The sequence below is a fragment of the Haliotis rubra genome, unplaced genomic scaffold (assembly GCF_003918875.1).
Source record: "Haliotis rubra isolate DU_JTF1 unplaced genomic scaffold, ASM391887v1 Scf164, whole genome shotgun sequence".
In the NCBI taxonomy this organism is placed as follows: domain Eukaryota; kingdom Metazoa; phylum Mollusca; class Gastropoda; order Lepetellida; family Haliotidae; genus Haliotis; species Haliotis rubra.
Genome location: NW_025765603.1, coordinates 1,486,766 through 1,514,303, shown reverse-complemented (window position 1 = coordinate 1,514,303; position 27,538 = coordinate 1,486,766). Strand labels below are relative to the sequence as shown.

The 27,538-nt window shown below is 39.4% G+C and overlaps 1 protein-coding gene across 5 annotated transcripts in view; it reads right to left on the bottom strand.

Moving 5' to 3' along the window:
* The window catches only part of LOC124271896 (arf-GAP with coiled-coil, ANK repeat and PH domain-containing protein 2-like), a 103,737-nt gene that overhangs the window by 59,150 nt on the left and 17,049 nt on the right, over nt 1–27,538 (bottom strand). For 4 of the 5 annotated variants that reach the window (XM_046707066.1, XM_046707062.1, XM_046707063.1 and 1 more), the window contains exons 3-8: nt 19,030–19,088; nt 17,519–17,579; nt 16,490–16,507; nt 6,875–6,928; nt 6,342–6,400; nt 5,004–5,187 (exon numbers count right to left, since the gene is read on the bottom strand). In XM_046707066.1, coding sequence (XP_046563022.1) covers nt 5,004–5,187; nt 6,342–6,400; nt 6,875–6,928; nt 16,490–16,507; nt 17,519–17,579; nt 19,030–19,088 — 435 coding nt within the window. The remainder of the gene's footprint in view (nt 1–5,003; nt 5,188–6,341; nt 6,401–6,874; nt 6,929–16,489; nt 16,508–17,518; nt 17,580–19,029; nt 19,089–27,538) is intronic. The other variant, XM_046707064.1, reaches the window with a different exon arrangement.

Sequence of the window (27,538 nt, the reverse complement as noted above, 5' to 3'; positions counted from 1 at the left end):
TATAATGTAACCCTAGTACTAAGCTTAAGATAAGATTAGACTTAAGCTAAATGTATATAGCAAAAAAAAACTCCTTAGAGTTTATTAACTAATATACTTTTATGTTATAAACATAGTACTGAGCTTAAGATATGATTAAACTTAAGCTATATATATATAATAGCAGTTAGCTAATACATTTTATAATGTAAACATACTGCTTAAGATATAATGAAACTTAAGCTAATTGTATAATAGCAAAAACAAAACCCTTTAGAGTTTGTTAGCTAAAATACTTATATGATATAAACTTAGTATTGAGCTTATGAAGGAAAACTTAAGCTACATATATAATAGCAAAAATAAACTCCGTAGAGTTTGTTAGCTAATACATGTTATAATGTAACCATAAAGCTTAAAATATGATGAAAACTTAAGCCAAATATATAATAGCAAAAACCTCTTTTAGAGTTTTGATAGCTAATATACCTATATAATATAAACATAGTACTGCGCTTAAGATATGAATAAGCTTAAGTTACATATATAATAGCAAAAACTCTGTAGAGTTTGTTAGCTAATACATGTTATAAAATAGCCATATTGCTTAGAATATGACACTTAAACCCAATAGCAAAAACTCTTTAGAGTTTGTTAGCTAATATACTTATATGGTATAACATAGTACTAAGCTTAAGATATGAATAAGCTTAAGCTACCTATATAATAGCAAAACTCTGTAGAGTTTGTTAGCGAATATATATTTTTATAATATGAGTATAGTACTATGCTTAAGGTATAATTAACTTAAGCTACGTATATAATAGCCAAAAAAACTCTGTAAAGTTTGTTAGCTAATGCATTTATCATGTTACCATAGTACTACTCTTAAGATATGATTAACTTAAGGTAAATATATAATAACAAACTCTGTAGAGTTGTTAACTTATATATTGTATGATGTAATAATGATAGTACTGTGATGATAAAAGGAACTTAAGCAAAATAGCATGTAGCTATTTAGTACTGTTATAAGATAAGTAGAAAACTGTAAAATTGACTTATCTTCTCCGAGGAACTGTCAATTGTTGTGCGAGGACCATGGGATCGAATTGGTGGATACCTGAGACGTCCTCAGTGGTGATATCTCTCAGATAATGGTTGGCAACCACCATATCGGATCTCCAGAAATAAACCCTCCATTATTCCAAATAACATTAGTGTAGATCAATTGTAGAAGTTAACGCTCTAATATCATGAGTATTAAAAGCTCATGGAGGGTCGGATTGGGTCCATCCGTCTTGTATGCACATAGTATGACAGTTCTGATCCAAACGGAGATATAGTACGTGAGACTTCATTCTGCCTAAGTTGATGATAGAGGAAATAATCTGTTGCATCTTCCCTTCCTGTTTGGTTCGGTGGAGATAAATTTACAGTGCTCTTGCTGGCCATCGTGATAGAATCATCGTATCATGGAGCCCAAGTATGTCATCCATGCGTGTTCATAAACCTCACTTGTGAGGTGTTGGAGCACTATATTCAGATCCCCAAGTTGGAGTGTGAAACTTCCGTTTTAATTCTCCCATCAGAAAGCTTAAGTAGGTTACTAACCATCCAGTTGTGTTAGTAGCTTGATGATGAAATTCAGCTGTAGTCTGAGACGCTGTGGATTTAGATCCACTTGTATCCCGTCGTCTAGGTAATTCGCTGCGAAGTCCTTGACGACGTAGGTTCTCAACCAGGTGTGTCTGTCCTCGTGAACTTTATGAAAAATCGCCTGACTGCCGTGCCCTCGTCTTAACTTGACAGAGGTCTCTAACCTGAAGAAAGCAGCCTAATCATGAAGGTTCAGGTTAACTGGACTGTAAGGAGGCTTGCTCGTTCACTGATATATAGTTGTCACTTGTGACGTAAGTCTTGCACTGTGAACTAAGATCGACCTCTACGTAGGGCGTTGTCCATCGCGGTCCAATCAGAAGAAGGCATTTTGATTCTGTATAATACCCGCGCTGTGATGTCACCGGTGTAGTAGGAAAAAAACCTTGTATAAAATCTTGCCATCGTTGATATTAGCATAAACGTCGGTCTTCACCGTAGCTTCCCGAAGTTACCCGAGTGACCACGTGTTTCGAGGGTTAGTGGAAACGCGCTCGAAACCTTCGGCGCGAAATACCTCGCTCTGTAATATTAATGCTGGGTAGGTTATTTTCCTGGCTGTCGTGAAAGTAAGTTCAGTTTTGAATATAATTCCGACTTCCTTATATAAAGGTACAATAAACTTGCAAGTTGTCAGCTTGTAGACTGTATACATGAATGTATCGTCATAATTGTAGAATTAAAGCTGAACTTGTACATATTTCTTCTCAGAAACGTTGACGATTATGAGTTATACTCGCTGTAACAAGACTGCTGTTCAATTTCGATATTGAATTGTCTGCAGATATGCGTAATGGTCACGCATGTAGATAATCGTATCGTCGTCCGGGATTGCATATTCTAGCAATTTATATGGAATAGTTGATTTCTGTGAAGATCTATGAAACGTCGTTGACTAAATAATACAGCGACGTTCTGTGTTGTAAATAGCCTGTGCAATTGTCTTCGCGTAGGCTTATAAACGGCATCTGGCATACAGTTGATAGACAACTTATGCGATGTGTTGAATGGACTGACGAGTAGCTATATATGACGAGTGGCTAGTATATGGAGACCTTGGAGGAAACTTCCTCGGTGAATCCCGGAGACTTCGCGAAGCTCTCGAAGTATCCCTTCTAGATTTTCTGGGTGAAGTAGACTTGCAGCCACTTAGCCTTCGCGACCTTCGCGAAGGTATCGAGTCAAAGCCCGATTAGTATATATATATATATATATATATATATATGAGCGCTTGCTTCGCGAACGGCCTCTGTGTTAAACAGGATGTGGGGTCGGCGAAGCGCTACTCCTCCGCGATGTCCCTTGTAGCTGGTTAGGCTCTAGCTCCTTCTCGGAGGCGGCCTGGGACTTGCTGGTTGTGCATAAGTAGGGCCGAGTGGATCATCTTATCTTCAGAAGTCGTGTTACGAAGTCTGGTGATAAGTGTCTTATTGATCGTTCTAGATCTATTTAGGCCAGAGAACATACGTCTCGTCATGGATTCAACTGAACCAAATTACAATTGTAGTTCTTATTCTTGATATCGATGATCAACTTGTCTATGGGTTGATCTTCTCGGAGACTTGTGAGGAGAACGTTGATAGCTTTGCGAAGCTCTTGTGTAGTCCCTCGATGTCCTTCTAGATGATGATGATCTGGATTCAGGTGTCCTTCGCGAATACCTTCGCGTAGCTTTCTCTGCGTCCGGTCCGGGGGAACGACAATATGACCTTCGCGAAGGCTTCCGTGATGTCTGATGGTCCGAATCCACATCTAGGGATGAAACCGAAGAAGGCGATGATCTATCTCGCCTTCACGAAGTCCTTCGCGAAGGCTGTACATCTAGGTCCTTCATCAAGGTGGTCTGTGACTTCCTTCGCGAAGGTGACATCGTCCTGGCTGCTACGTTGACGGGGGGTGCCTCTTGGGTGATGTCTACGTTGGGGGTCGGCCAACAGCAGTAGACTGGCGAGGGGTTCAGGTGTATCAGTCATACTAGACTCTGCATACGCGACCTATCTGCTGCGCGTCTCAAACGCAAAGTAAATATTAATAAAGGGTAGAATTTGATAAATTAGTACCGCAACTGCAACGTGAATAAAATGAACATGGCGCAATACAACTAAGGCGGATCAGCAGCAGAATAAAAAACGTAATCTGCAATAGTACAGAATTTTTATCAACGTAATACACTGAAACAAACACGGCATCCCGTGAATAAACTGTAGAAAAACGATTAAATATCAATATATAATCGTTGAAGGATACTAGCTAAACCTCTATAGATGTCTATACGAGGTAACTAACTAAATATAAATCAAAGGATATAGTGTCGGGAGACACAGGCGCTCTCACGTCCAGCTCACTGGGCGAAGAAGGAGAGAGTGAGGCACATGGGTAGAGGTGGCGCCCTCGTTCCCGCGCTTGTGGAAGGGAGGTAACTCGTGGTGAATGCTAATTAGTGATTTTACATTGAAGGGAACTTCAATTAGGGAGATACAAGTGTTTCCACTATGTTTGCAAGAGGAAGGAGACAAGCAAAAGAGCATGAGTCAGGATAAGGAAAAATAAACTTTATAGGTGAGATCACAATGATATTGCATCACAGTGGTCTTGCAGTCCCTTGTGACACAACATTTACCACTTCAGTGAAACCCACAAGCATGGCTATATATGGTGCTGTCAAGCATAATAAATCCGATCATAGGTTCTGGACGTGCATAAGGGACACAACTCTACACAGATGATGATGGCGATGATGATGATGATGATGATGACGATGACGACGACAACGACAAGCTTTACTACATGTGTATGTATGTGTCCGTAGATAAATATATGTATGTGTGTAGAAGTATATATGAACGCATATGTACATGCACTTAAGGTATATATAGATGAAGTATACGTATGTATATGGAATAGTGTCCCTATTATGTATCAGCTAAGCAATGAATACGATTCATGATCACTGCAACTACGCAGATTTATAACTATACATACGACTGTGTTTACAAAACTGAAAATAGCAGAAATCAATACTGTAAAATGTGATATGTATATCGCTTGAAAGTGGTGTGTAACGCAAAAACTGTATTTTATAACATGTAAAAATTGCATTTGATTCTGAAATGTGATGTACAACATACTGATGGGAAATAAAAATACTTAAAAAAAAAATTTAAAAAAAGAAGCTTTACTACATAATGCATATGTGACACATGAGCCCCTCTAAAGAGGGGTGATTTGACCTAAATATATGGCAACCTGATGGGGGCATTAGTGTTGCATAATGAAATTTGTATGAATTTGGAAATTACAAAGTGTATAGCAGTGCCTTAGACACAATATCCCCTAGACTCGTGACAAGATGCATGAACACTGACCTGGAACACATAGTCTAGCGAGGTGTGGGCAAAGCAGGACCTCATGGCCGTCAGTGTGTTGTGGGACTCCTCACACTCCTGGGGCTTGCTCTTCAAGGCCTGGGAATTCCGTAACAATGCGTTGTCCATGTCGTCGCTAATCTTCTCAAAATGCTTCTTTGTTTCTTTGGCCTTCTTGATGTCACTGGAATCAATGGAACACATGTTAGACTGTTAGACTGTAGGTGAGGTGAAATTGAGTTTAACGTCGTGCTTGAGAATATTTTGCTCATATGACGATGTCAGACTGTAATCATCTTCTATGATCCATACATCTGTATACTCACATGTTCACATGTTTACTGGACATACACAAACATTCAATATTAACAACGTCTTTTTGATTTTTTCCATAATGGAAGTATAAACATTGGAAAGAAAACTAACTATTTGTAAATATATCTGGATTTAGGCAAAATGTCCACATCAGTTTTCAGATTTATACCTCAAAGAACTTAAGAAATCAGTTTAGTTTTACGCCACACGCAATATTTCAGCTATATGGCAGCGGTCTGTAAATAATCGAGTCTGCACAGACAATCCAGTGATCAACAACATGAGTATCTATATATGCTACTGAGGTGAGGTCAAATTGGGTTTTACGTCGTACTTGAGAATATTTCCCTCATATGACGACGTGCATGCGTGTGTATGTGTATGTGCGGCTGCTTGTACTAGCCCAGACTTAAGCTGGTTTTATAGTGCTAGCCCACTGAGATACCATGCCGCAGTGAAGCATGAATACCCCACTCAGACACATTATACTGACTCTGAGCCAACCAGTCCTTGTTGTACCCATTAATGCCGAGGCCAGACTGAGAGCAACAAGTACCATATTTTAACGTCTTTTGGTATGACGCGACCGGGGATCGAACCCGCGACCTTCCGCTCTCCGAGCAGACGCTCTCACCACTACACCACGGAGGCGGTCATATATGCTACTGGGATATGATGACGTATGTGAGCAAACCTGACCACCCGATCCCGACAGTCGCCTCTTACGACAGTGAGTGAGTGAGTTTATTTTAAGCCGCACTCAGCAATATTCAACCTATATGGCGACGGTCTCTAAATAATCGAGTCTGGACCAGACTATCCAGTGATCAACAGCATGAGCATCGATCTGCACAATGGGGAACCAATGACATGTGTCAACCAAGTTAGTGATCCTGACCATCCAATTTGTAGGTATACGGAGAACAATATTTTGCTTCTGGATTTAACAAATTTGTTCAAAGATTTAATACAAGACAATTCTAAATGCCTTTTAAAGAATTTCTTCATAGAACTACATCTTACTTTTTGATGAAATTGTTGAGATTTTTGCACACAGATCGATGAGCCTGGTCCATGAGTATCTGCAAATAGGAAATTAAAGACTGACTGACTGAGTTTGGTTTTACGCCGCTTTTAGCAATATTCCAGCAACATCACGGCAGGGGACACCAGAAATGGGCTTCACGCATTGTACCCATGTGGGGATTCGAACCCAGGTCTTCGGCGTGACGAGTCAACGCTTTAACCACTAGGCTACCCCACCGCCCCGGAAATTAAAGAACTGTGAAGCAACATGTTTTAGGAAAACTAGAAGATAATGTTAGATGATACAAAATATTTGTGAGAGTAAGGTTGTTGTAGCCAGCGAGCATTATCACAGCTACAGGCAAAATGTATACTATGAACAAAGGGAGGTGGAACATCAGTGTTAATGTACACACTACATGGAGACTCAAGTACTGTGAGGAGTATCAATGTACAAGCTATCGTGCTACTTGATTATGAAATAACGGAATTAACTGCTGACATTTTGTTTAAGAATAACAAAAACTCACTGTGAAATATTTGAGCATCTCAGACATGGCATGAGCAAACCGATTAAGGGAAGCCTGAAAACAACAAAGTCTCATACAAAACACATCAATTATGTTTGTAGAACAAGTTGTAAAACAAATAAAATATGTGAAAAAATGTACATTTTTTTCTACCCTCTCTATTGTTATAAGAGTCATTCTGTAAACAGATGGAACGGGATAGGGGAGAGAGGAAGAACAGAGGGTGAACATACAATATGTAGCTGGTTTGTATGTACGTTTGTAAGTTTGTGTACTTAGCATATGTTTGATGCTGCACAAAGCAATATTTCAGCTATATCACAGACAAGTAAACAACTAAGCCTGCACCTGACAATCAAGCCAAGGTTGATATGAGTAGTGACTCATGCTATCATGGGAAACCAACACATCATCACAGTCAGAACACCATGATGGTTTAGTTGGGTTGGAAAAAATCAATGTTCTTTTTGTTTTTAGGCCAGACCAATTTTATTTCTTGTTTTACGGATCCGCTGGTCATATTTTTTCAAGAATAAGAAAAATAAAAAAAAATCAATTTTCCCCGCTCAAAAAGTCAAATCCTCATGTTTTTATTACAAAAAAATAAATAATTTTTTATTGTTTTTTTGCCCCATATAAACTTAATAAATTGCCAAAAATAAAACAAACTTTTAGCATTTAAAAGGAAAATTATTTTGACCAGTGATTTTTATCTTTAATTTTTATCCCTCCTGCCTTTAGGTTTACTGAGGACAAAAATCTGTAAAACAAGAAATAAAATTGGTCTGGCCTTATTAATTTTTTTCTTTTTATGGGTGGTCTTTCTTTTCAGAGGAAATCCAACTGTACCAATTCTAGTCTGGAATCCCTACAGAGGCACCATGAAACCAGGCTGTTGTGGGTATGTGTTACAACGGACAAAATATCACACGTATCACAACAAATCAACATCAAAATATTCTTTAAGAAGCCATCAGCCTCTGGGCTATAAGATATAATAGGGTGAAAAAATGCAAATCTAAACTATGCAAACATTCAGTACATACAAGATGCATTCAAAATAGATTCATGGGGTCAAGACATATAACCTGCACTGTGCAAGACATGCAAGAGTGACAGAGTGTGTCTGCATGCATGCAAGACTATGGTGGCAGTCTGATACACACTAATATAGTGTGACAGAGACAAGACGCCGATGAACAGATGAAGACGTCTGTAAACCATTCAGTACTCTACATGCCTGTGTTCACCCAGTCCCCATAGTCTGATCAGGACAATTATGATGCACAAGGGTCCATGTCAATGATGGAAACTATAATAGTAGGTTATAGTAGATAGGGACAGTGGGAATCTCGTTAATCCATTCATGCGCGTCACTAATTAGATGGCGAGGCAGTGGGCTACCATAAGAGAGTCATAGTAAATATCAGTGTCATTCAGATAAGATCTACTTCACCGCAGTTTAAACATGCCAACAAATGTGGACTGAACCATTTTGGACTGACTTTTTCAATTCAGAGTGCCATTACGTGATCAAAGGGAGATAAAATTATGGTTCTGACATGCTTATCTCCCCTGAAGAAGCAAACCTCAGAAAACTGCTCTCAGAAAGCGATGCATCAATTCTATGAAAACAATACTATGACAATAAAAGGTTTGCAAAGGTCATAGGTATCTGCAAAGCTCAATAAGCAAACAAAATGTGATGCTCTTTGCAGTTAATTGTTTGCAGTACTGAAGCAAAATCCCGTAGATGATCACCATGATTCCCAAACAGCACCAAATCAAACACAGGTCTTCATCACAATGAGATGGTATAACCACTAGGCTACCTCACCCAGGTCTTCATCACAATGAGATGGTATAACCACTAGGCTACCTCACCCAGGTCTTCATCACAATGAGATGGTATAACCACTAGGCTACCTCACCCAGGTCTTCATCACAATGAGATGGTATAACCACTAGGCTACCTCACCCAGGTCTTCATCACAATGAGATGGTATAACCACTAGGCTACCTCACCCAGGTCTTCATCACAATGAGATGGTATAACCACTAGGCTACCTCACCCAGGTCTTCATCACAATGAGATGGTATAACCACTAGGCTACCTCACCCAGGTCTTCATGTCAATGAGATGGTATAACCACTAGGCTACCTCACCCAGGTCTTCATGACAATGAGATGGCATAACCACTAGGCTACCTCACCCAGGTCTTCATGTCAGATGGCATAACCACTAGGCTACCTCACCCAGGTCTTCATGTCAATGAGATGGCATAACCACTAGGCTACCTCACCCAGGTCTTCATCACAATGAGATGGTATAACCACTAGGCTACCTCACCCAGGTCTTCATGACAATGAGATGGTATAACCATGACAGTAGATGCTACACTAGGCTACTGGAGATGGGTATAACCACTAGGGCTACCTCACCCAGGTCTTCATCATGACAATGAGGTATAACCACTAGGCTACCTCACCCAGGTCTTCATGACAATGAGATGGTATAACCACTAGGCTACCTCACCCAGGTCTTCATGTCAATGAGATGGCATAACCACTAGGCTACCTCACCCAGGTCTTCATGTCAATGAGATGGCATAACCACTAGGCTACCTCACCCAGGTCTTCATGTCAATGAGATGGCATAACCACTAGGCTACCTCACCCAGGTCTTCATGTCAATGAGATGGCATAACCACTAGGCTACCTCACCCAGGTCTTCATGTCAATGAGATGGTATAACCACTACTAGGCTACCTCACCCAGGTCTTCATGTCCAGTGAGATGGCAACCACTAGGCTACCCTCACCCAGGTCTTCATGACATGTCAATGAGATGGTATAACCATTAGGCTACCTCACCCAGGTCTTCATGTCAATGAGATGGCATAACCACTAGGCTACCTCACCCAGGTCTTCATGACAATGAGATGGCATAACCACTAGGGCTACCTCCCACTTCATGACAGGTCTTCATGGTGAGATGGTATAACCACTAGGCTACCTCACCAATGAGATGGCATAACCACTAGGCTCTTCATGTCAATGAGATGGCATAACCACTAGGCTACCTCACCCAGGTCTTCATGACAATGAGATGGTATAACCACTAGGCTACCTCACCCAAGTCTTCATGACAATGAGATGTTATAACCACTAGGCTACCTCACCCAGGTCTTCATGTCAGTGAGATGGTATAACCACTAGGCTAAGTTTGGTGAACCTAGCATGTATAGTTTCGATGATATGCTGTGGCCAGGTAACCATCCAACACATTTTGCACCAAGTCATGTTTCCATGGAAACAACAACAAAACAAATTCTGAAAAACTTTAAAATAGCAAAAGGCACATCAATGGGTAATGATTAACATGTGTGTGAAGTTTGGTGAACCTAGCATGTAAACTTTAAGAGATATGCTCTGGACAAAAAACACCAAACACATTTGGCACTAAGTCGTGTTTCCATGGAAACAGCAATAAAACAAAATTTTGAAAAAAAATTAAAATAGCAAAAGGCACATCAATTGGTAATGATTAACATGTGTGTGAAGTTTGGTGAAACTAGCATGTAAACTTTAAGAGATAAGCTCCGGACAAAGTTTCGGTTCGGGACGGACGGACGGACGGACGGACAGAATGAACGCTATATACCCCCGTTAATAGCGGGGGTATAATAAAAAATGAAAGAAACCAAACTAAAGCTAATTAGAATAAAATAAAACACCCCCTCCAACCATGACCTTGACCTTGATGAGCCCCAACCAGGAGAGGGTTCTACTCTACTAAAAAGAAATAACTGGCAAAAAGCACAAGGATATAATGATCATGATGATAGTTGTCCGTACGTAACATCATAAAGTGTCTAATGGATTCCATATGGTTCTATTTAACAGCTTAACAATAACAGTACAAAAATATGTCCTGTTCATCAAATCATGTCAAATTTCAACAAACACACACAGAAACAGAAGGATCATGAATGCTTTTGACATTTTCATCTGAGGAAGACTGACCAAGGGAAACAAAGCAGGAACATGACGTGCATAACTTGTTGAGTTGACTGAAACACTCGTAAAATCATGCCTTCATACAATCTAACATCCTTTCTCATTGCTGCCTCCATTATCCAGTACTGTGTCCATGCTCTATTGTGATGTCATTACACTGTTCTTTCATGAATGGTACAAGGATATTACCAGTACAAAATGCTTTGCTGCATGACTTCTCAAGTACAATGCATGACAGCACAAGAGCTTTCCTTCCTTTTACTTAATACTCAGGAAAGTATTGACATGAGTCACACTTAGCTAAATAGAACTGTCACCTGATGGTGTCAGGATTATCAGATCTTCGTGCAGGAAGGTACTGCACTGGTGTCAAAATATTTTACTTTAAACATTTTGAATTTTTACTGATAGCATTTGAGTAAATTTATGAAGGGCTCACTGATCTGAGGCACCAAGTTGAATGAAGATCCAAGTTTACAAGAGCCAGTAGTTGATGTATAAAGCTTCCTCCCAAAACAATACATGGAGGCCAATGGAGCAGGATGAATATCGTATCAGATTAATGGAGACATGCACTTGATAACCGAGGCTGTCATTGCCACATGTTTCCCCTCAATGATATCTGTCTGTCTCAGTCCCTGAACCACATTACATTCCCTATTGCCTAGCCCTCCCTGCAATGCTGAAAACCTAAGTAAAGCAAGTCTAGCGTTAGTCTATGATATCACCTACAACTTAGCACCAGTCACAATCTGGGAACTGGTTGTCAGGGATACTTACTGACACTTTCCTATCATCCTGTGGGACATAATATATGTCAAATAAATCAGTAACCATGGTAACACAAATTTAATTGGGACAGTGTGTTGGCATAATCATATCTTCTAGGCAATAGAGTTCAAATAAAACTAGGTCATGATACACTGTATCCGTATCATTTAGTTTCTTGCTAAATATTCACCCACAGAAGCCATAGTAGCTCTTCTGTACTTTACTGAAGTCTCAAAACTAAACCAAATATGCTTCTGTCTCCTAATTCTAGGTAAAATTTAAAATCAGAATTTTTTACCTTTGCTTGAATATTATTGAAATAACAAATTCACCTCGTATCTGAACAATGAATTAAAATACATGCAAATCACTTAAATTATCTAAGAAATAACTAAACACAGAAAAGGGTGATTGTGTGCATAATCTTCAGGAGAAACAAATGATTTTGTCAATGGTTATCCTCTCACTAAATAAACACTGCTACCATTTTTAGAGGCTATTCATCAAGTTAGTATCCAGTACCATATATAACGTATCAACTTCTGACTACCATGATCCTTGATGTTAGCCATGAATGTTCTGTACACTACAGGGAAGGTTAGGGTCGGCCATGTCGAACAATGTACTACCATATATAACGTATCAACTTCTGACTACCATGATCCTTGATGCAGGCCATGAATGTTCTGTACACTACAGGGAAGGTTAGGGTCGGCCATGTCGAACAATGTACTATCATATATAACGTATCAACTTCTGACTACCATGATCCTTGATGTAGGCGATGAATGTTCTGTACACTACAGGGAAGGTTAGGGTCGGCCATGTCGAACAATGTACTATCATATATAACGTATCAACTTCTGACTACCATGATCCTTGATGCAGGCCATGAATGTTCTGTACACTACAGGGAAGGTTAGGGTCAGCCATGTCGAACAATGTACTATCATATATAACGTATCAACTTCTGACTACCATGATCCTTGATGTAGGCGATGAATGTTCTGTACACTACAGGGAAGGTTAGGGTCGGCCATGTCGAAAAATGTACTATCATATATAACGTATCAACTTCTGACTACCATGATCCTTGATGTAGGCGATGAATGTTCTGTACACTACAGGGAAGGTTAGGGTCAGCCATGTCGAACAATGTACTATCATATATAACGTATCAACTTCTGACTACCATGATCCTTGATGTAGGCCATGAATGTTCTGTACACTACAGGGAAGGTTAGGGTCGGCCATGTCGAACAATGTACTATCATATATAACGTATCAACTTCTGACTACCATGATCCTTGATGCAGGCCATGAATGTTTTGTACACTACAGGGAAGGTTAGGGTCGGCCATGTCGAACAATGTAGTATCAGGTCCAACAAACTAAGAAAATGATCAAAATGTCCAGAGTTTTCAACTTAATGTGATGCAAGTGAGCATGATTTTATGGTGCTTTTGGCATTATTCCATCTATATTGAGATCAGGACACCAAAAATAGATTCACAGATTGCCAGGGTACGGGAATCAAAACCTGTATCTGAAAAGCCCACACAAATCCATTTGTATATGACACGCCAAAACATTATAGATATGACAAGCCAAAACTTCTCCCGATGACCAGTTAAATATGCTTAAGTTTTCTACATAATGTTTCATTATAATTTGCATCTCTGAAAATGATCAGAAGGAAGAGTGGATCTTAAGCCGACAGATAATGCCATTATTGCTGCTTTTGCGTGGAATTTTTTTCATATCTGTGGACATTGTGCTCATTTTCAACTACTCGACAGATCTTTGTACCGAGCGGACATAGACACTTTTTGACACTTGCCGAGGGGCGGAGTCTGAGGGGGATCCCGAGGGAGGGTCCCCCTGAGGTGATGATGCACTGAGGGGTGATGATCTGCGGATAATTCTCTTCCCCCAAGAGTTCATACAATTCAATATATCTACCGGTACTAAGTTCTATTTTACTCGATAGACTTTCTTATTAGTGACAACAAAATTTTCCAATAATTTTATCATCAGGCTCATTTTTATTTGCACAAGACATTATCATGCAAAGGACACAGTACACATTTTTGATAATCTGTTGCCATGGATACAAGAATGTTCAGAAATGAGGAACTGTGGATTTTTCACAAGAAAGTAGAAACAATGATTCCAGTTGCCATTCATCTGCCACAAAGACAAACCGCCATAATGGAAGAGGCAGTCATGTCCCTATGAAGCCTTCTGTCTAATTTCTGTGTAGCATTAATAACTCCTGGATCTGCTTCCTTGTACCAAAAAACCCCAGGAATTCAGTAAACATTCCACAAATTGGTCCTAACTGTCGATGTGAATTGTAGTGCTGGAAATAGGTGAGTGAGTGAGTGAGTTTAGTTTTACGCTGCTTTTAGCAATATTTCAGCAATATCACGGTGGGGAACACAAGGAATGGGCTTCACACATTGTACCCATGTGGGGAATCAAACCCGGGTCTTTGGCGTGACGAGCGAACACTTTAACCACTAGGCTACCCCACCGCCCAGTTAGAATAGGAATCTAGGGAACCAAATTTTTTTCACTGTTAACAACAGTGTCAGGACAAGGACCCATTGACATGCTAAATTTCATGCACTGGTTTGGATGGAAACAATTAGGAAATACCTCACTAAACCTGTGGGGTGAACCTGTGTCTTTGTGCAAAGGGACACACCTTTCAAATCCTGCATTTTTAAAAATAACAGCTACAATATTAAATCAAAATGTGCATGAAGCTGGTGTTAATACCATTTGTGAGGACCACATACGGTGCTGAAGTGCAGATGTGATGGTTATTAATGCTACACTGAAACAACAAAGAAAGCGATGTGGCTTAATGCCACTTTAAACAGTATATCAGGAATTGTCAGTTTATTCTGAAGGGAAGTGAAGCTTGGCTTAGATCTTTACCAGCTCAGCTACAGTACTGACCAACACTGACCAAGAATGACTGCAAATCTAAAGATTTTGTACAGTATCAAGGGTCAAGGAGCACTGGGTAACCCTACATATATAGGCACATGTTCACCTGGTACATCAATTTCAGAGTATTAAACTATAACATAACATTTCCCTGGGAACAAATTGAAACTTCAACCTTAATTAGATCATCCCAGAATTTGAAAAATACCTACAGAATTATACACATTTCAAATTATGCCAAAGCTGGAAGGTGTGTTCAACTTTCCATCACGCATGTCAGATAATGAATGACAAATGTATCATCTTCACTATAATGATCACAGTCCACTGTTCCCACTTCATGACACTCCCTAAATCCAGGTCTTGTGACTCAAGCAGATATTGATGAAGACAGATCTGACATCCCTACTGTTTCCATACAATGTTCAGTACAGCTCCAGGTATACCAATATCCACCCTGTACAAAATGTTCAGTACAACTGCTGGTACCAATATCCACCCTGTACAAAATGTTCAGTACAACTGCTGGTACCAATATCCACCCTGTACAAAATGTTCAGTACAACTGCTGGTACCAATATCCACCCTGTAAAAAATGTTCAGTACAACTGCTGGTAACAGTATCCACCCTGTACAAAATGTTCAGTTCAACTGCTGGTACCAATACCCACCCTGTACAAAATGTTCAGTACAACTGCTGGTACCAATATCCACCCTGTACAAAATGTTCAGTACAACTGCTGGTACCAATATCCACCCTGTACAAAATGTTCAGTACAACTGCTGGTACCAATATCTACCCTGTACAAACTGTTCAGTACAGCTCCAGGTATACCAATATCCACCCTGTACAAATTGTTCAGTACAGCTGCTGGTACCAATATCTACCCTGTACAAACTGTTCAGTACAGCTCCAGGTATAACAATATCCACCCTGTACAAATTGTTCAGTACAGCTGCTGGTACCAGTATCCACCCTGTACAAAATGTTCAGTACAGCTGCTGGTACCAGTATCCACCCTGTACAAATTGTTCAGTGCAGGTGCTGGTACCAATATCCACCCTGTACAAATTGTTCAGTACAGCTGCTGGTACCAATATCCACCCTGTACAAATTGTTCAGTGCAGGTGCTGGTACCAATATCCACCCTGTACAAATTGTTCAGTACAACTGCTGGTACCAATATCCACCCTGTACAAATTGTTCAGTGCAGGTGCTGGTACCAATATCCACCCTGTACAAACTGTTCAGTACAACTGCTGGTACCAATATCAACCTAGACTAAGTCTTAGTCTCTGACTATATATAATTTTGATTTTAACAAATAAACTAGGCTGTAGGGAAAATAATGTGGTTCAGGGACTGTGAGACAAACTAACATAAACCCTGTACAAAATGTTCAGTATAGCTGCTGATACCAATATCCACCCTGTACAAATTGTTCAGTACAGCTGCTGGTAACTTTATCAAGTAGGTTTACTATTGTTGTTACAGGTGCTGGCACCCTTAGATATGATTTTAGATTATCTCTGCACTGGCTTGATTAAGGTACCAGCAACTGTGAATGAACACTGTACTACAAATATAAGGAAGATGAAATTCAAACGTCAGATCTGTCAACATTGATATTACAGCTTGTAAAATGCTTCCAAAAGCTTTTAGAAAATTCTAAGATAATAAATTCATAATTTTCGAAAGTAGTTCTTAAGTACAATATAATTGTAAATCATTCATTGGAAGAAGGGAATCATCACAACTCCACACACCAAGACATTGGACATAATCATTTGAGGTTCAATATGCACACTGGAAATGACGAAATTCGCAAACCAAGCAATCTGGGAACTGGTTGCCATGGATACTTACAGACACTTTGCTATCATCCTGTGGGACATAATATATGTCAAATAAATCAGTAACCATGGAAACACAAATTTAAATTGGGATAGTTAAAAAGGCAAATATAAGATTCCTTTCAAAATAAATATGAAATACAAAAGCTTTTCCACAAATTGTGGATTTGTGCCTGAAAGACTTCTTGAAAAAAAAGCTGGTTTCAAGTTTAATTACATGATCAGCAAAACATTGCTTTACTAAGGGAGGTAACTCTAAACAACAAATTCTTCACTGCAGACAGATCCTGCATTTGAAGAATAATTTCATTTTCGTCAAGCAGCCAGAAAAATTAAAAAACTAATACTACAGTGATAAGGTTAATTGACTTGTATCTATCAACATCAACTAAATTCATCTGTTGTTGTCTTTAGTCTAGAATTAATCAACTTTTCGAGACTTGATCAACACATTTTGAAAGGAAACTTTGGGGGTGAATACTGTTTTGCAAAACGTATGACGGATCTGTTCTAGAAGCAGAGTGTATCTGTGAAGCTTTCAACAAACTGAAGCAAAACTGTGAGTGTTAAGAAGCTTACACTGACAGGTCAATATAATTATCAATGAAACGGAAACTGGCAGATCTAAACTAATCATTTGACAAGAGATTCTAAAAGCACTGAAGCTGAAACAGCTCACCACCACGACTCAATAATGCAAATCACGATGCACTTCATTCTGTAGATAATGTTCAAAATAAATAAGATGGCGGGGTCCTTTGTGTGTTCATCTACACTACATGAATCTAGAGGCCTCCATACTTTTAAATTTACAATATTCAAGGACACAAAGGACACCTTGACATCCATGCTTAATTTTGAACATCGTTTTCACCTGTCTTTAAGAGTTTTTTCTTGATTACCTGCATATATTGGTTGTATACACGGTAAAAAGAATAGAAGATTTGGCTTTATCATTAAAAATCGATTATTCAGTCTGGTTCTGGTGAGTAGTTTCAACCCCAGTAAGCAGCGTTGGAACAAGGAGTCAAAAATAACTTACCGACACCAAATTGTCATCATGGAAATATGACGCCAGATCTCGAACACCTGTGATGAATCCACTGGAACAGACATTCAAAATATACTACCCATCAAAAGTTTAGACTCACTGGTGTAAATGTAGCCACTTACTTCAGTCAACTGTTCTAAACTAGATTTTGCAAAATAGTCCATACTGTTTAAAGGTACTGTTTACACATGAACTGATGTATTGAAAAACAAATTTGTAATGTTGAAAAGATTATTGTCATGGGTTCATTAAATGATGAAACTCAGTGAAAATTGGCGAATTCTTAACAAAACTTAACATCAAAATGCAGCTTTTTACATGCACGATATTTGCACATGCTTTTCAGCAATTTGATTCATGATCCTCGAGCAATTTATCTACATGAGGTTTGCAGTTGGTTCCCCCAAGTTAGTAGAGAAATTCATCTTTGATGTAACCATATATATATATATATACATAACATATAGTGAGTGCATTAGGTGAGTCTAAACTTTTCATGGGTAGCGAGTCAGGGTTTAACACTTTTAGCAATCTTCAAGACAAAACTTAGAGGGAACACCAAGAATTACCATCCCAAATTGTCCCTTTGATAGAAACTGAACATCGACCTTCAAGTGACCATCTAACACTTTGAACCACTTTGCCACCTTCACTCACAATGTTTAACCATGTTCAGTATAAACAAAGTTGACAGTCTATTTTGGAAAGCAAGATGAAGGTTTGAAAAACTGACAATGGTCATTTTATGTTTAATTCTGTATCATTTCATCTTTATACAGTATATGTACACACACATGCCACTACTGAATGTATAAAAATGCAAGTTCTTAAAAGATCCTGCCCTTTGTAAGTACTACTGTCAGTATATAGTGTTTCCCCTAGGCATTTTTAGCAGGGTGCAGAACCGTCCACTATAGTTGGCCCCTTTTATTTGGCGCCTTCTCTTCCTTTTTTTATACAATAATCGATATTAACACTTGGTTGTTTTTAGTTTCTATTTCATGTTGAATAATTAAGTGAAATAACTGTGCTTTTGAGCCTTAAAGAATCATATGCATGAATAACTTAACATAATACTTGGAAATCTGTCACCATATACCCTTTTTGAAACAGGGGTGCCCCTTTTGGAATTCTGTCGCCCTGCCCAATTGGATTCTGGGGGGAAACACTAGTATAAGTACCCCTGGCAGGGCCCCGTTTCACAAAGTTATCGTAGAGCTACGACTGTTGTACCTCCTACAGTCCGTTTGAGACAAAATGATACTGATGAATTGCAATCTAACCCAAAAACAAATAGACATAAAAGAATCAAACCAACGCGGACTCACATAGTTAAAATAATGCCAAAATACTTTTTCAGACTGAAAAGACTCAAAAGTTTGGGCACAGATTGAGTTGGATGATGTGCCACAGACACTGTTTCAGGCAAGTCCTACTGAATCACCTCGAACATGCCAAAAGAAGAAAACAAATGTGTTTATCTGACTGTCTCTGTATTTTACCCAGTTGCATTGTTGAAGTTCTTGCCGGTGTCAATCATAGTCGTGCATAGTTTCACCAGCTGAAAGAGAAGGAAAACAGATTAACCAGCGTGAACAGGAAAGAAGCAAACATAAAACTAATTCAGCCAAACAATGATCTACACCTGGCAGAAAGGTCAAGGTTTAATATCCTTGTCGACAAACCATCAAAGTTAATTGAGACATTTGCCACAGCTGACACATAAGTAAATAATACACATTAATGTAAACTGTTAGCTGGGTGCATTTTTCTGGTCTAAATGAATAAGGAATAAAATCATGCTTGTTATTTAGAATCAGGAATAAAATTGTTGCATAGAAGCCTTTGCCGGCATAGCTAAATAAATACCTTGTACACATAATACATGATATTAACAGACAGGAACACACATGTCAGTGTGCCAAATTTACGCTGGTCTTGTGGTCCCTGGCTAGTATAAATTCATCAGGACCACTAAATGATAAGTTTGTAGTGGTTCTGTTGGCCAGTGAATTTTGTATTGATAGTTAAGTAAATCTATGATTGTTATGTATGAAGTACAGACAGGACCACTAAATATTGTCCACTCCCTGGTCCTGTGGTCTAGTAGTGTTGGGAATTGGTTAAAATCTTATAATTGATGACTGGTCCATTACAACCGATCAATCATCAAAAATAATTGGTTAGCGTCATTTATCAAATGTTCCTGTTGTCTTTGTAAGAAATAAAGAACAAGAAGACAAAGTCATCAATATCCCCCACAATGGCAAAATACTCTTCATGATTATGTCTACGAGTTATGATTATGTCAAAATTTAGGTGTGTATATAGAAAAGTGGAAGGAGAGTATTGAAAGGTTTTTAAAGTTCTGCTCCGGAAAAGAGCACTACCACCAATTTCAGGCTAAGTCAAAATTGTTGCCACGGAAAAGCCAAAAATAGTTTATGCGGAATTCCAAAACTACCAAAAGGCACCAGTACACCACCAGATCTATCTATGTGCCAAGTTTGGTGAAGAAACATTGAACGGTTTTAGAGTTCTGCTCCGGAAAAGAGCACTACCACCATTCAGTCTAAGTCAAAACTTGTTGCCACGGAAACGCCAAAAATGTTTTATTCAGAATTCCAAAACTACCAAAAGACACCAGTACACCACCAGACCAATCTATGTGCCAAGTTTGGTAAAGAAATAGTGAACGGTTTTAGAGTTCTGCTCTGGAAAAGACAAATGTGCACGGACGGACGGACGCACGCACGCACGGACGGACGGAGTCCATTTTAATACCCCCCGCAAAACGCGTTGCGGGAGATACAAAACATGTAGTAATTTGGGTTTTTTGGCAAATTAAACAAAATCCATTTGCAGATTTTGCATATTTAAAGGATTATTAGTATATTAGGAACACAGATTTCCTGGATTCTTTTAGATAAATTCAATCATGACTTGGAACGAGCTTGTAGTGCTTATGAAATGTAAATTTAATGACACAGACAAAAGCAACCTTGTGAAAAATATTGTTGATGCAAACAAGTGTTCCAACATTGGTTGCGTTCGATTATGAGAAAACATGATCGATTGCTTGGTCGTTTAGTCACTGCAACCAATCTTCGATTATTTCAATTAATCGGACAACCACTATGGTCTAGTGGGAAATATTGAAAGATTTCTTTCCCTAATTATAAGGTTAATATTTATTTTTATCATATAATGTCATTCACACAAAGAAAATGGATGTAAAAGGCATATATTCATGTAAACTTTCAAAACCACATATGTGAACCCATTTATCAGACAGTGCTAAATAACTTGCCACTATGGTCATCTAAACGAACAACCACCATGTAGGGAACACTTACCTAAAAAGGCCATGTTATATATTAAGATTTATTGATTTAGCAGACATTGTGCCAAGTAGTTCCTGCCCAGCGACCTTCCTTGCATGTTAACCAGACCATGATACCAAGTCTCCCATACTAATTTGTTGCACTGACCAAGCTATTCCTTATGTCATAATGGTGATTCCTGATATTACTTTCTTCAGAAGAGTGAGTTGAGTTTTATGCCGCACTCAGCAATATTCCAGCTATATGCCCCCAGTCTGTAAATAATCGAGTCTGGACCAGACAATCCAGTGATCAACAGAATGAGCATCGATCTGCTGAATGGGCAACCGATGACATGTGTCAACCAAGTCAGCGAGCCTGACCACCCAATCCTGTTAGTCGCCTTTTACGACAAGCATGGGTTACTGAAGATCAATATTCTAACCCGGACCTTTACGGGTACTTCAGAAGAGTGTATTTCAGTTAATTTTTAACCCTGTCCTGTAGACTGAAAGCTGAAAAACAACTGCAAATTGCTGAGTCAGCATGGTTTTATTCCACTTTTAGCATTACAATAGCCTCATAACATTTGGGAACACCAGGCCCCCATTCCATGAAATCGTCGTAGCCCTAAGATGATCGTAACTCCCATACTTCAACATAGACTTACGACTGTCATAGCTCTACAATCACTTTGTGGAACATTGTACCCATGCAGAGATGCCAACCCTGAATTTAATGAAAACGGAGTCATGACTGGCTGAAAGCCAGGCCTGAGCACCAAAGGTGCGAGTTGGGGGTGAGTGAGTGGTCAGCTCTGCCATTTTGTTTCACTTTCATACGGACTATGACATGCATTTGGAAAAACTTTGTGAAACTTCATCAATAACACGCAATATACACAATCAACACCTAAAGGATCACACGCTAAGCTTTTGAATGCTTATTCACTCAAACACATCACTGGTGACTTACGAAATTGTATACCGATAAATTTATTCAGATTTTTTTCTAAAAAATCGGAGTAATTTAAAGAGAAATCGGAGAGCAGATTTCGTATTTGAAAATTGGAATAACTCCGCCAAAACTGGAGTGGTTAGCATCTAAGCCCATGTAGGCCATCAAACTGGGGTTGTGGTAAGATGAGCGAACACTTGGCTAAACCATCATCAAACCAGACAGCCACAGCATTACACTATTTAATGCAGTACTGTGTGTCTCTACGTGTGTGTGAGCATGCATATTTGAGTCATGCATGTGCATGCATGTCTGAGTGACTGCTGTAGGGAAGCAACAAGGAACGTGCATCCATTGTACGTTTGTGGAAAATGGAACTCAGACCTTGATCACGACAAGGTATACTTGAGCAACTTGGCTGCCCAACTGCACCATTAGTAGTGCATAAGCTTGTAAGAGAGGCAGGGTCAGGAACAGCCCATTTACATAGCTGGCTGTGAAGCCCAGTATGCAGGATTATGTGTAACACCGTGTCAGGGAGCAGCGAGTGCTGCTCACTACTTACACTGGAACAACAGGTCGGCAGCTACATCAGTGACAGGAAATCAATCAGTGATGTACATGCGCTGTGGAGGTGCTGCATGTATTGCAACATGCAGGACATTAAGGGTGGAGCCTGACGGAGGTGACTGTTGTCACGGTGAAGATTGTCGGGCTGTTCCTGTCTTTCTGAGAGACTGATCATAGTCTCTGGGTAAACACTAGAATGATTACTTCTCACAAATATGGATCCGGGTTAGAATTGGTCTTCAGAGACCCATGCTTAGCTGAGAGGAACAACTGAGAGGATCAGGGGGTGAGACTCGCTGACTTGGTTGACACATCCCAATTATGCAGATCGATGCTCATGCTGTTGATCACTGGATTGTCTGGTCCAAACTCAATTATTTACTGACTGCCGCCATAAAGATTGCTGAGGGTGGAATTAAACCACAAACAAACACAAATATGGACTCACGTAACAGTATTTCTTAAACCTGGTCTGTCATTCTAGATCCCATTCTTATTACCTTGGGAAAGCAGATACCAGTCAGTGAATGAGAAATCCTGGTAGCCTAGTGGTTAAAGCGTTAGCTTGTCACGCTGAAGACCTGGATTGATTCCCCACATGGGTACCATGTGTGAAGCCAAGTTCTGCTGTCCATAGCTACGATATTGCTGAAATATTGCTAAAGCAGCTTCAAACTATACCCACTAACTCCCTCTAACCCAGGGCTATGAGGTACACAGCTAGCATTAATGTCTACTGCTGTTGACAAGCATATCACTTGGCTACATCTGAATGAGTGTTCACATCCGATGTCACCGTAATTTGGCTTCAATCATGTCCAGAAGCACATTAAGAGGTAAAATGCTACAGTAATACTGGGCACTAACGGCATCAGTTTTTTCGCTAAAGGTCAGACTCTCCCCACCAAGCTGTCGGCCACTACTGCAGACAGAAAAATTGATAGGCTGGAGTGAGTGAGTGAGTGAGCAAATCCTTTCAACAGAAGTCTTTCAAGTAGGATTATGTTTATAAATGTTGTCATAAGACAAATAGTAGCACACAATCACGTGATCAAACATGTCAGCTCATTTCCATTCATTGCTTAACAAGCTCAATTCAGGTTATTTGGTAAATAACAAGTGTAAAAGAAAATGAACAACATCAAAGGTTCAGGGTGTCACATTTTATCATCAGATTCCTGAGCTCGCATTAATTTCGTGACGCATTTTAAACTAGACCCTCACACTCGCATTAAATTCGTGACGTATTAATTTCATGATTTACAGTACCAGAAAAGGGCTTCACAAATTGTACCAATATGGGAAATCGAACCTGGGTCTTCGGTGTGTGACAAGCAAACACTTTAACCACTAGGATACCCCTCTGCCCTAGTACACTAGTCCTTAAAATTATAACAAATAGCAAAGCCCCAAAATTGGCAAAATGCTACACAAAGGTCCTTAAGATACCTTAACATACAATTTTCAGCATGTGGCTTTGAATTCTAGACAGGACTCAACCCAAAAGAGAAGTAGAATCCGTACTTTATTGAGGAAGTGTAATCCCACATATAACATATGGTACAACTGGGCAGCTCGGCAAGAACAATAGTATTTATGCCAATTTGTATTACTGCACCATTAAATCAGGCCACAGGATAATGTTCAGCCTTCAAAGCTGTCACATTCACTTCCTTTCATGATATAGTCATGGATTTACTGGTATAGCTATTTTTATGTCCAACTCATGACTTACAAAAATATACACAAGTCATGAGATAACTGAGACTGTTGGTTAAAACTCTATATACAGCATAGCAGCATGGAGCCAAGAGAACCAATCACTGACGCTCGGATCTATAATTCATATCTCCACAACATCCACAAATATCTTTAGTTGCCTCTGTCTCAATAGAGACAGCCAGACAGAATACAGAATTCCTAACAATGCTACACTTTATACATGAAGGATAGACTTTCTTTCATTTCTTCATGCTTGTTTGTTGTTTCTAACGTCACCCTCTGCAATAGTCCAGCTACATAATGGAGGTCTGTAAATAATGCTGACATGAAATACACCTTGTCACTGACCTGCTTAAGCTTGTTTGGTTGTTATTTCTAACACCACCATCACCAGTATTCAAGACACCGGTATAAAGTGGTGGTCTGTAAATAATTAACTCTGGACAAGACAATCCAGTGATTGACATCAAGAGCATGGTACCCAGTGATGACATGAAATACACTGAACCTGACCATCCAATCAATATACAGTGAAACCTGTCTAAACCAATAAAATGCCAGTTTAGACAGGGTGCTGGATAAGACAGTGACGATCATTTTCAAACATGGCTGCCACTTACACTCGTCAATCTCTTTACCTCTATAATGCTGAGTGTGCCGAAAAGAACGTATTGGATTAAGGGACCTTGATTGGACTGCTCATACCCATGCCGGCTTAGAGCGTTTGATTCACCGCACAATCCCTACTTCCTGATTATCTAACATGCCAAGAGGATAAATTAGTATATTAGTTTATGGGTCCTAAACATGCCAGTTTAGACAGTGTTAATTACAGTTAAAATTGCTTGTTGGGACCGGAAAGTCGTGCCGGAATAATGAATAGACAGGTGCCGGATTAGACAATGTTTCAATGATCATCGCATCATTGTAAAATGGCGGGACCAAAATTTTATGCTGGTTTTGACAGTGTTGCCGGATTAGACAGGTGCCGGTATTGGCAGGTTTCACTGTAGTCAAATCTGTCATGCACAGGTGACCGTTGACCTGTGTGCTTTCATTTTTTCTGAATGACAGTTTGATTCAGCCTTACAAAATTTCACATTCTGAGGATCAAGATGCCATCATTTTTAAAAAATGTACAATTACTTGTCTACATAGGATTACCACGAGGGATATCTATGACTTAGTCTTAAATTTAATTTCCATTTCTGTATGTCTCAGTGGTACCCACAGATAAAAGGCAACCAGAGGAAACGTTTAGGACATAAATATACAATTTAGCAGATGGTCAAAGGTTTCTGCCATGTGTTTACACAAAGTTTACAAAAATCCCTTTTGACTATCCAAAAAAGTAAACACTATCTTGATTAATCTATATTCTGAAACATATTTTCAGGTTTTTGGTGAAATAACAAGAAAGTGTGAATGAGTAAATTTGAATTAAAGTCACTTTGTCAGCAGCTGGAATATAGCTGACTGTGGCATTATACAACAACCTATAAGTAATCATGTGATTATCCACAAGTTAGCTTGACCTGGACCCAATTATTTCCAAGTTGTTGTGACACTACGTAAACCTGCTGATCTTCTGTACTATACTACATCATGTTGACAAATAGATTGGTACAAGGTAACACTACACCAAAATCAAAAGTTATATACCCAAACAGTAACTTCATCTCACAACTGGTATCATCTACAGTCATAAATTAACTACCAGAGGACAGGCAGCTCTGTCTCACTTATACACTGACCCTGTCTGATATATCAATCATCCTATCCCGTGCACATGCTGCCAAAGTTGTGACAACTACTATGCTCTCAGAGCTGTGAGTGAGTGAGTATGGTTTTTACGCTGCTTTTAGCAATATTCCAGCAATATCACTGCTTCACATTGTACCAATGTGGGGAATCAAACCTGTCTCTTCAGTGTGACAAGCCAATGCTTTAACCCTAATAGACTGCTGACTGACTGAGTTTGGTTTTACGCCGCTTTTAACAATATTCCAGCAGCATCGCGGCGGGGACACCAGAAATGGGCTTCATACATTGTGCCCATGTGGGGATTCGAACCCGGGTCTTCGGCATGACGAGCCAACGCTTTAACCACTAGGCTACCCCACCGCCCCAACCCTAATAGAGCTGTGAGTGAGTGAGTGAGTGAGAGAGAGAGAGAGAGAAAGAGAGTGAGTGAGTGAGTGAGTGAGTGAGTGAGTGAGTGAGTGAGTGAGTGAGTGAGTGAGTGAGTGAGAGAGAGAGTGAGTGAGTGAACGAGCCAGTGAGCAGATGGGTGGATGGTGACAGAGCGGGTCAGTTTGAATTTGAGTCAGTAGTGGGTTGGATGGTGGTAAGTGAGAGAGTGAGTGAGTGACACCAGCTGTAGCTAGAATGTTGTTTACCATGGTGACTACTCAGTGATCATCAATTAACAAAACCTGCATAGCTGCACAACTTTCAACTGTACACCTATATTTATTTCAGATTTTTCACAGCTGTGGGATTTTCTACTTGTTGAAGCATTTGCTCGTCACACTGAAGACCCAGGATCAATTCTCCACATGGATACAGTGTGTGAAGCCCACTTCTGGTGACCCCCACCATGATATGGCTTGTATGTTGCTATTCACTCTCTACAGATCTTTATGTCCTGATCAAGTGCAGGCATTACACATGCAAGAGTTCTACTGTAGGGAATAATTCATAATAAAAGTGCAATATCTCAGTTATTGTTAATTAAACAAGCCAATATTTTTTTATTTTTGTAGTGGACATGCATTTTGTTTGTTTTTCACTTAGGGCAACAAACGAACAAATTATACAAATATAAAACATATGAAAGTAATTTTAAGGAAATGACATTTACAAAATCTACCCAAGAGATTCGAGCCAAGCGAGTTAAAATATTGAATCTGATTACCCAAAGAAAAAACAACAACCCAGTTTGAATGATAACTAGTAAGTAAATACTCAATGGCTCAAGAACGTATCGGGAGCCTTTCAAATAGGAATTCAGGAGTTAGCAACATCAGCTAAATGGCATCCCCAGAAAACAGTACAATGTTATCACCGTATCAATCCCTTGATGCCGGGGGAATCTTGTTTTGACAAAGACTATCTTGTTTTGGCAGAGACGCGGCAAGAATGCCAATAATACAGTGTGGCCTAATAAGCAAGTCGAAAGAAGAAGAGATTCCATGTGTTGAATACTGTCTTACATTCTCTTCCTCAGTCACAACACTCGTCAGTGATGTGATCACCATAAACACCTAGGAAATGAACTTATAATTACAAACATATTACTGTCCAATTCACAAGATATTTATCTGTATTGCAAATAATATGATTGAATTATGGAGTTTTCCTGGAGTCCAAAAATAGTGGAATCTTGTTGCAAGTAACACGAACAAATTAGAGCTATAAGGGAAAAAACATCTCATCT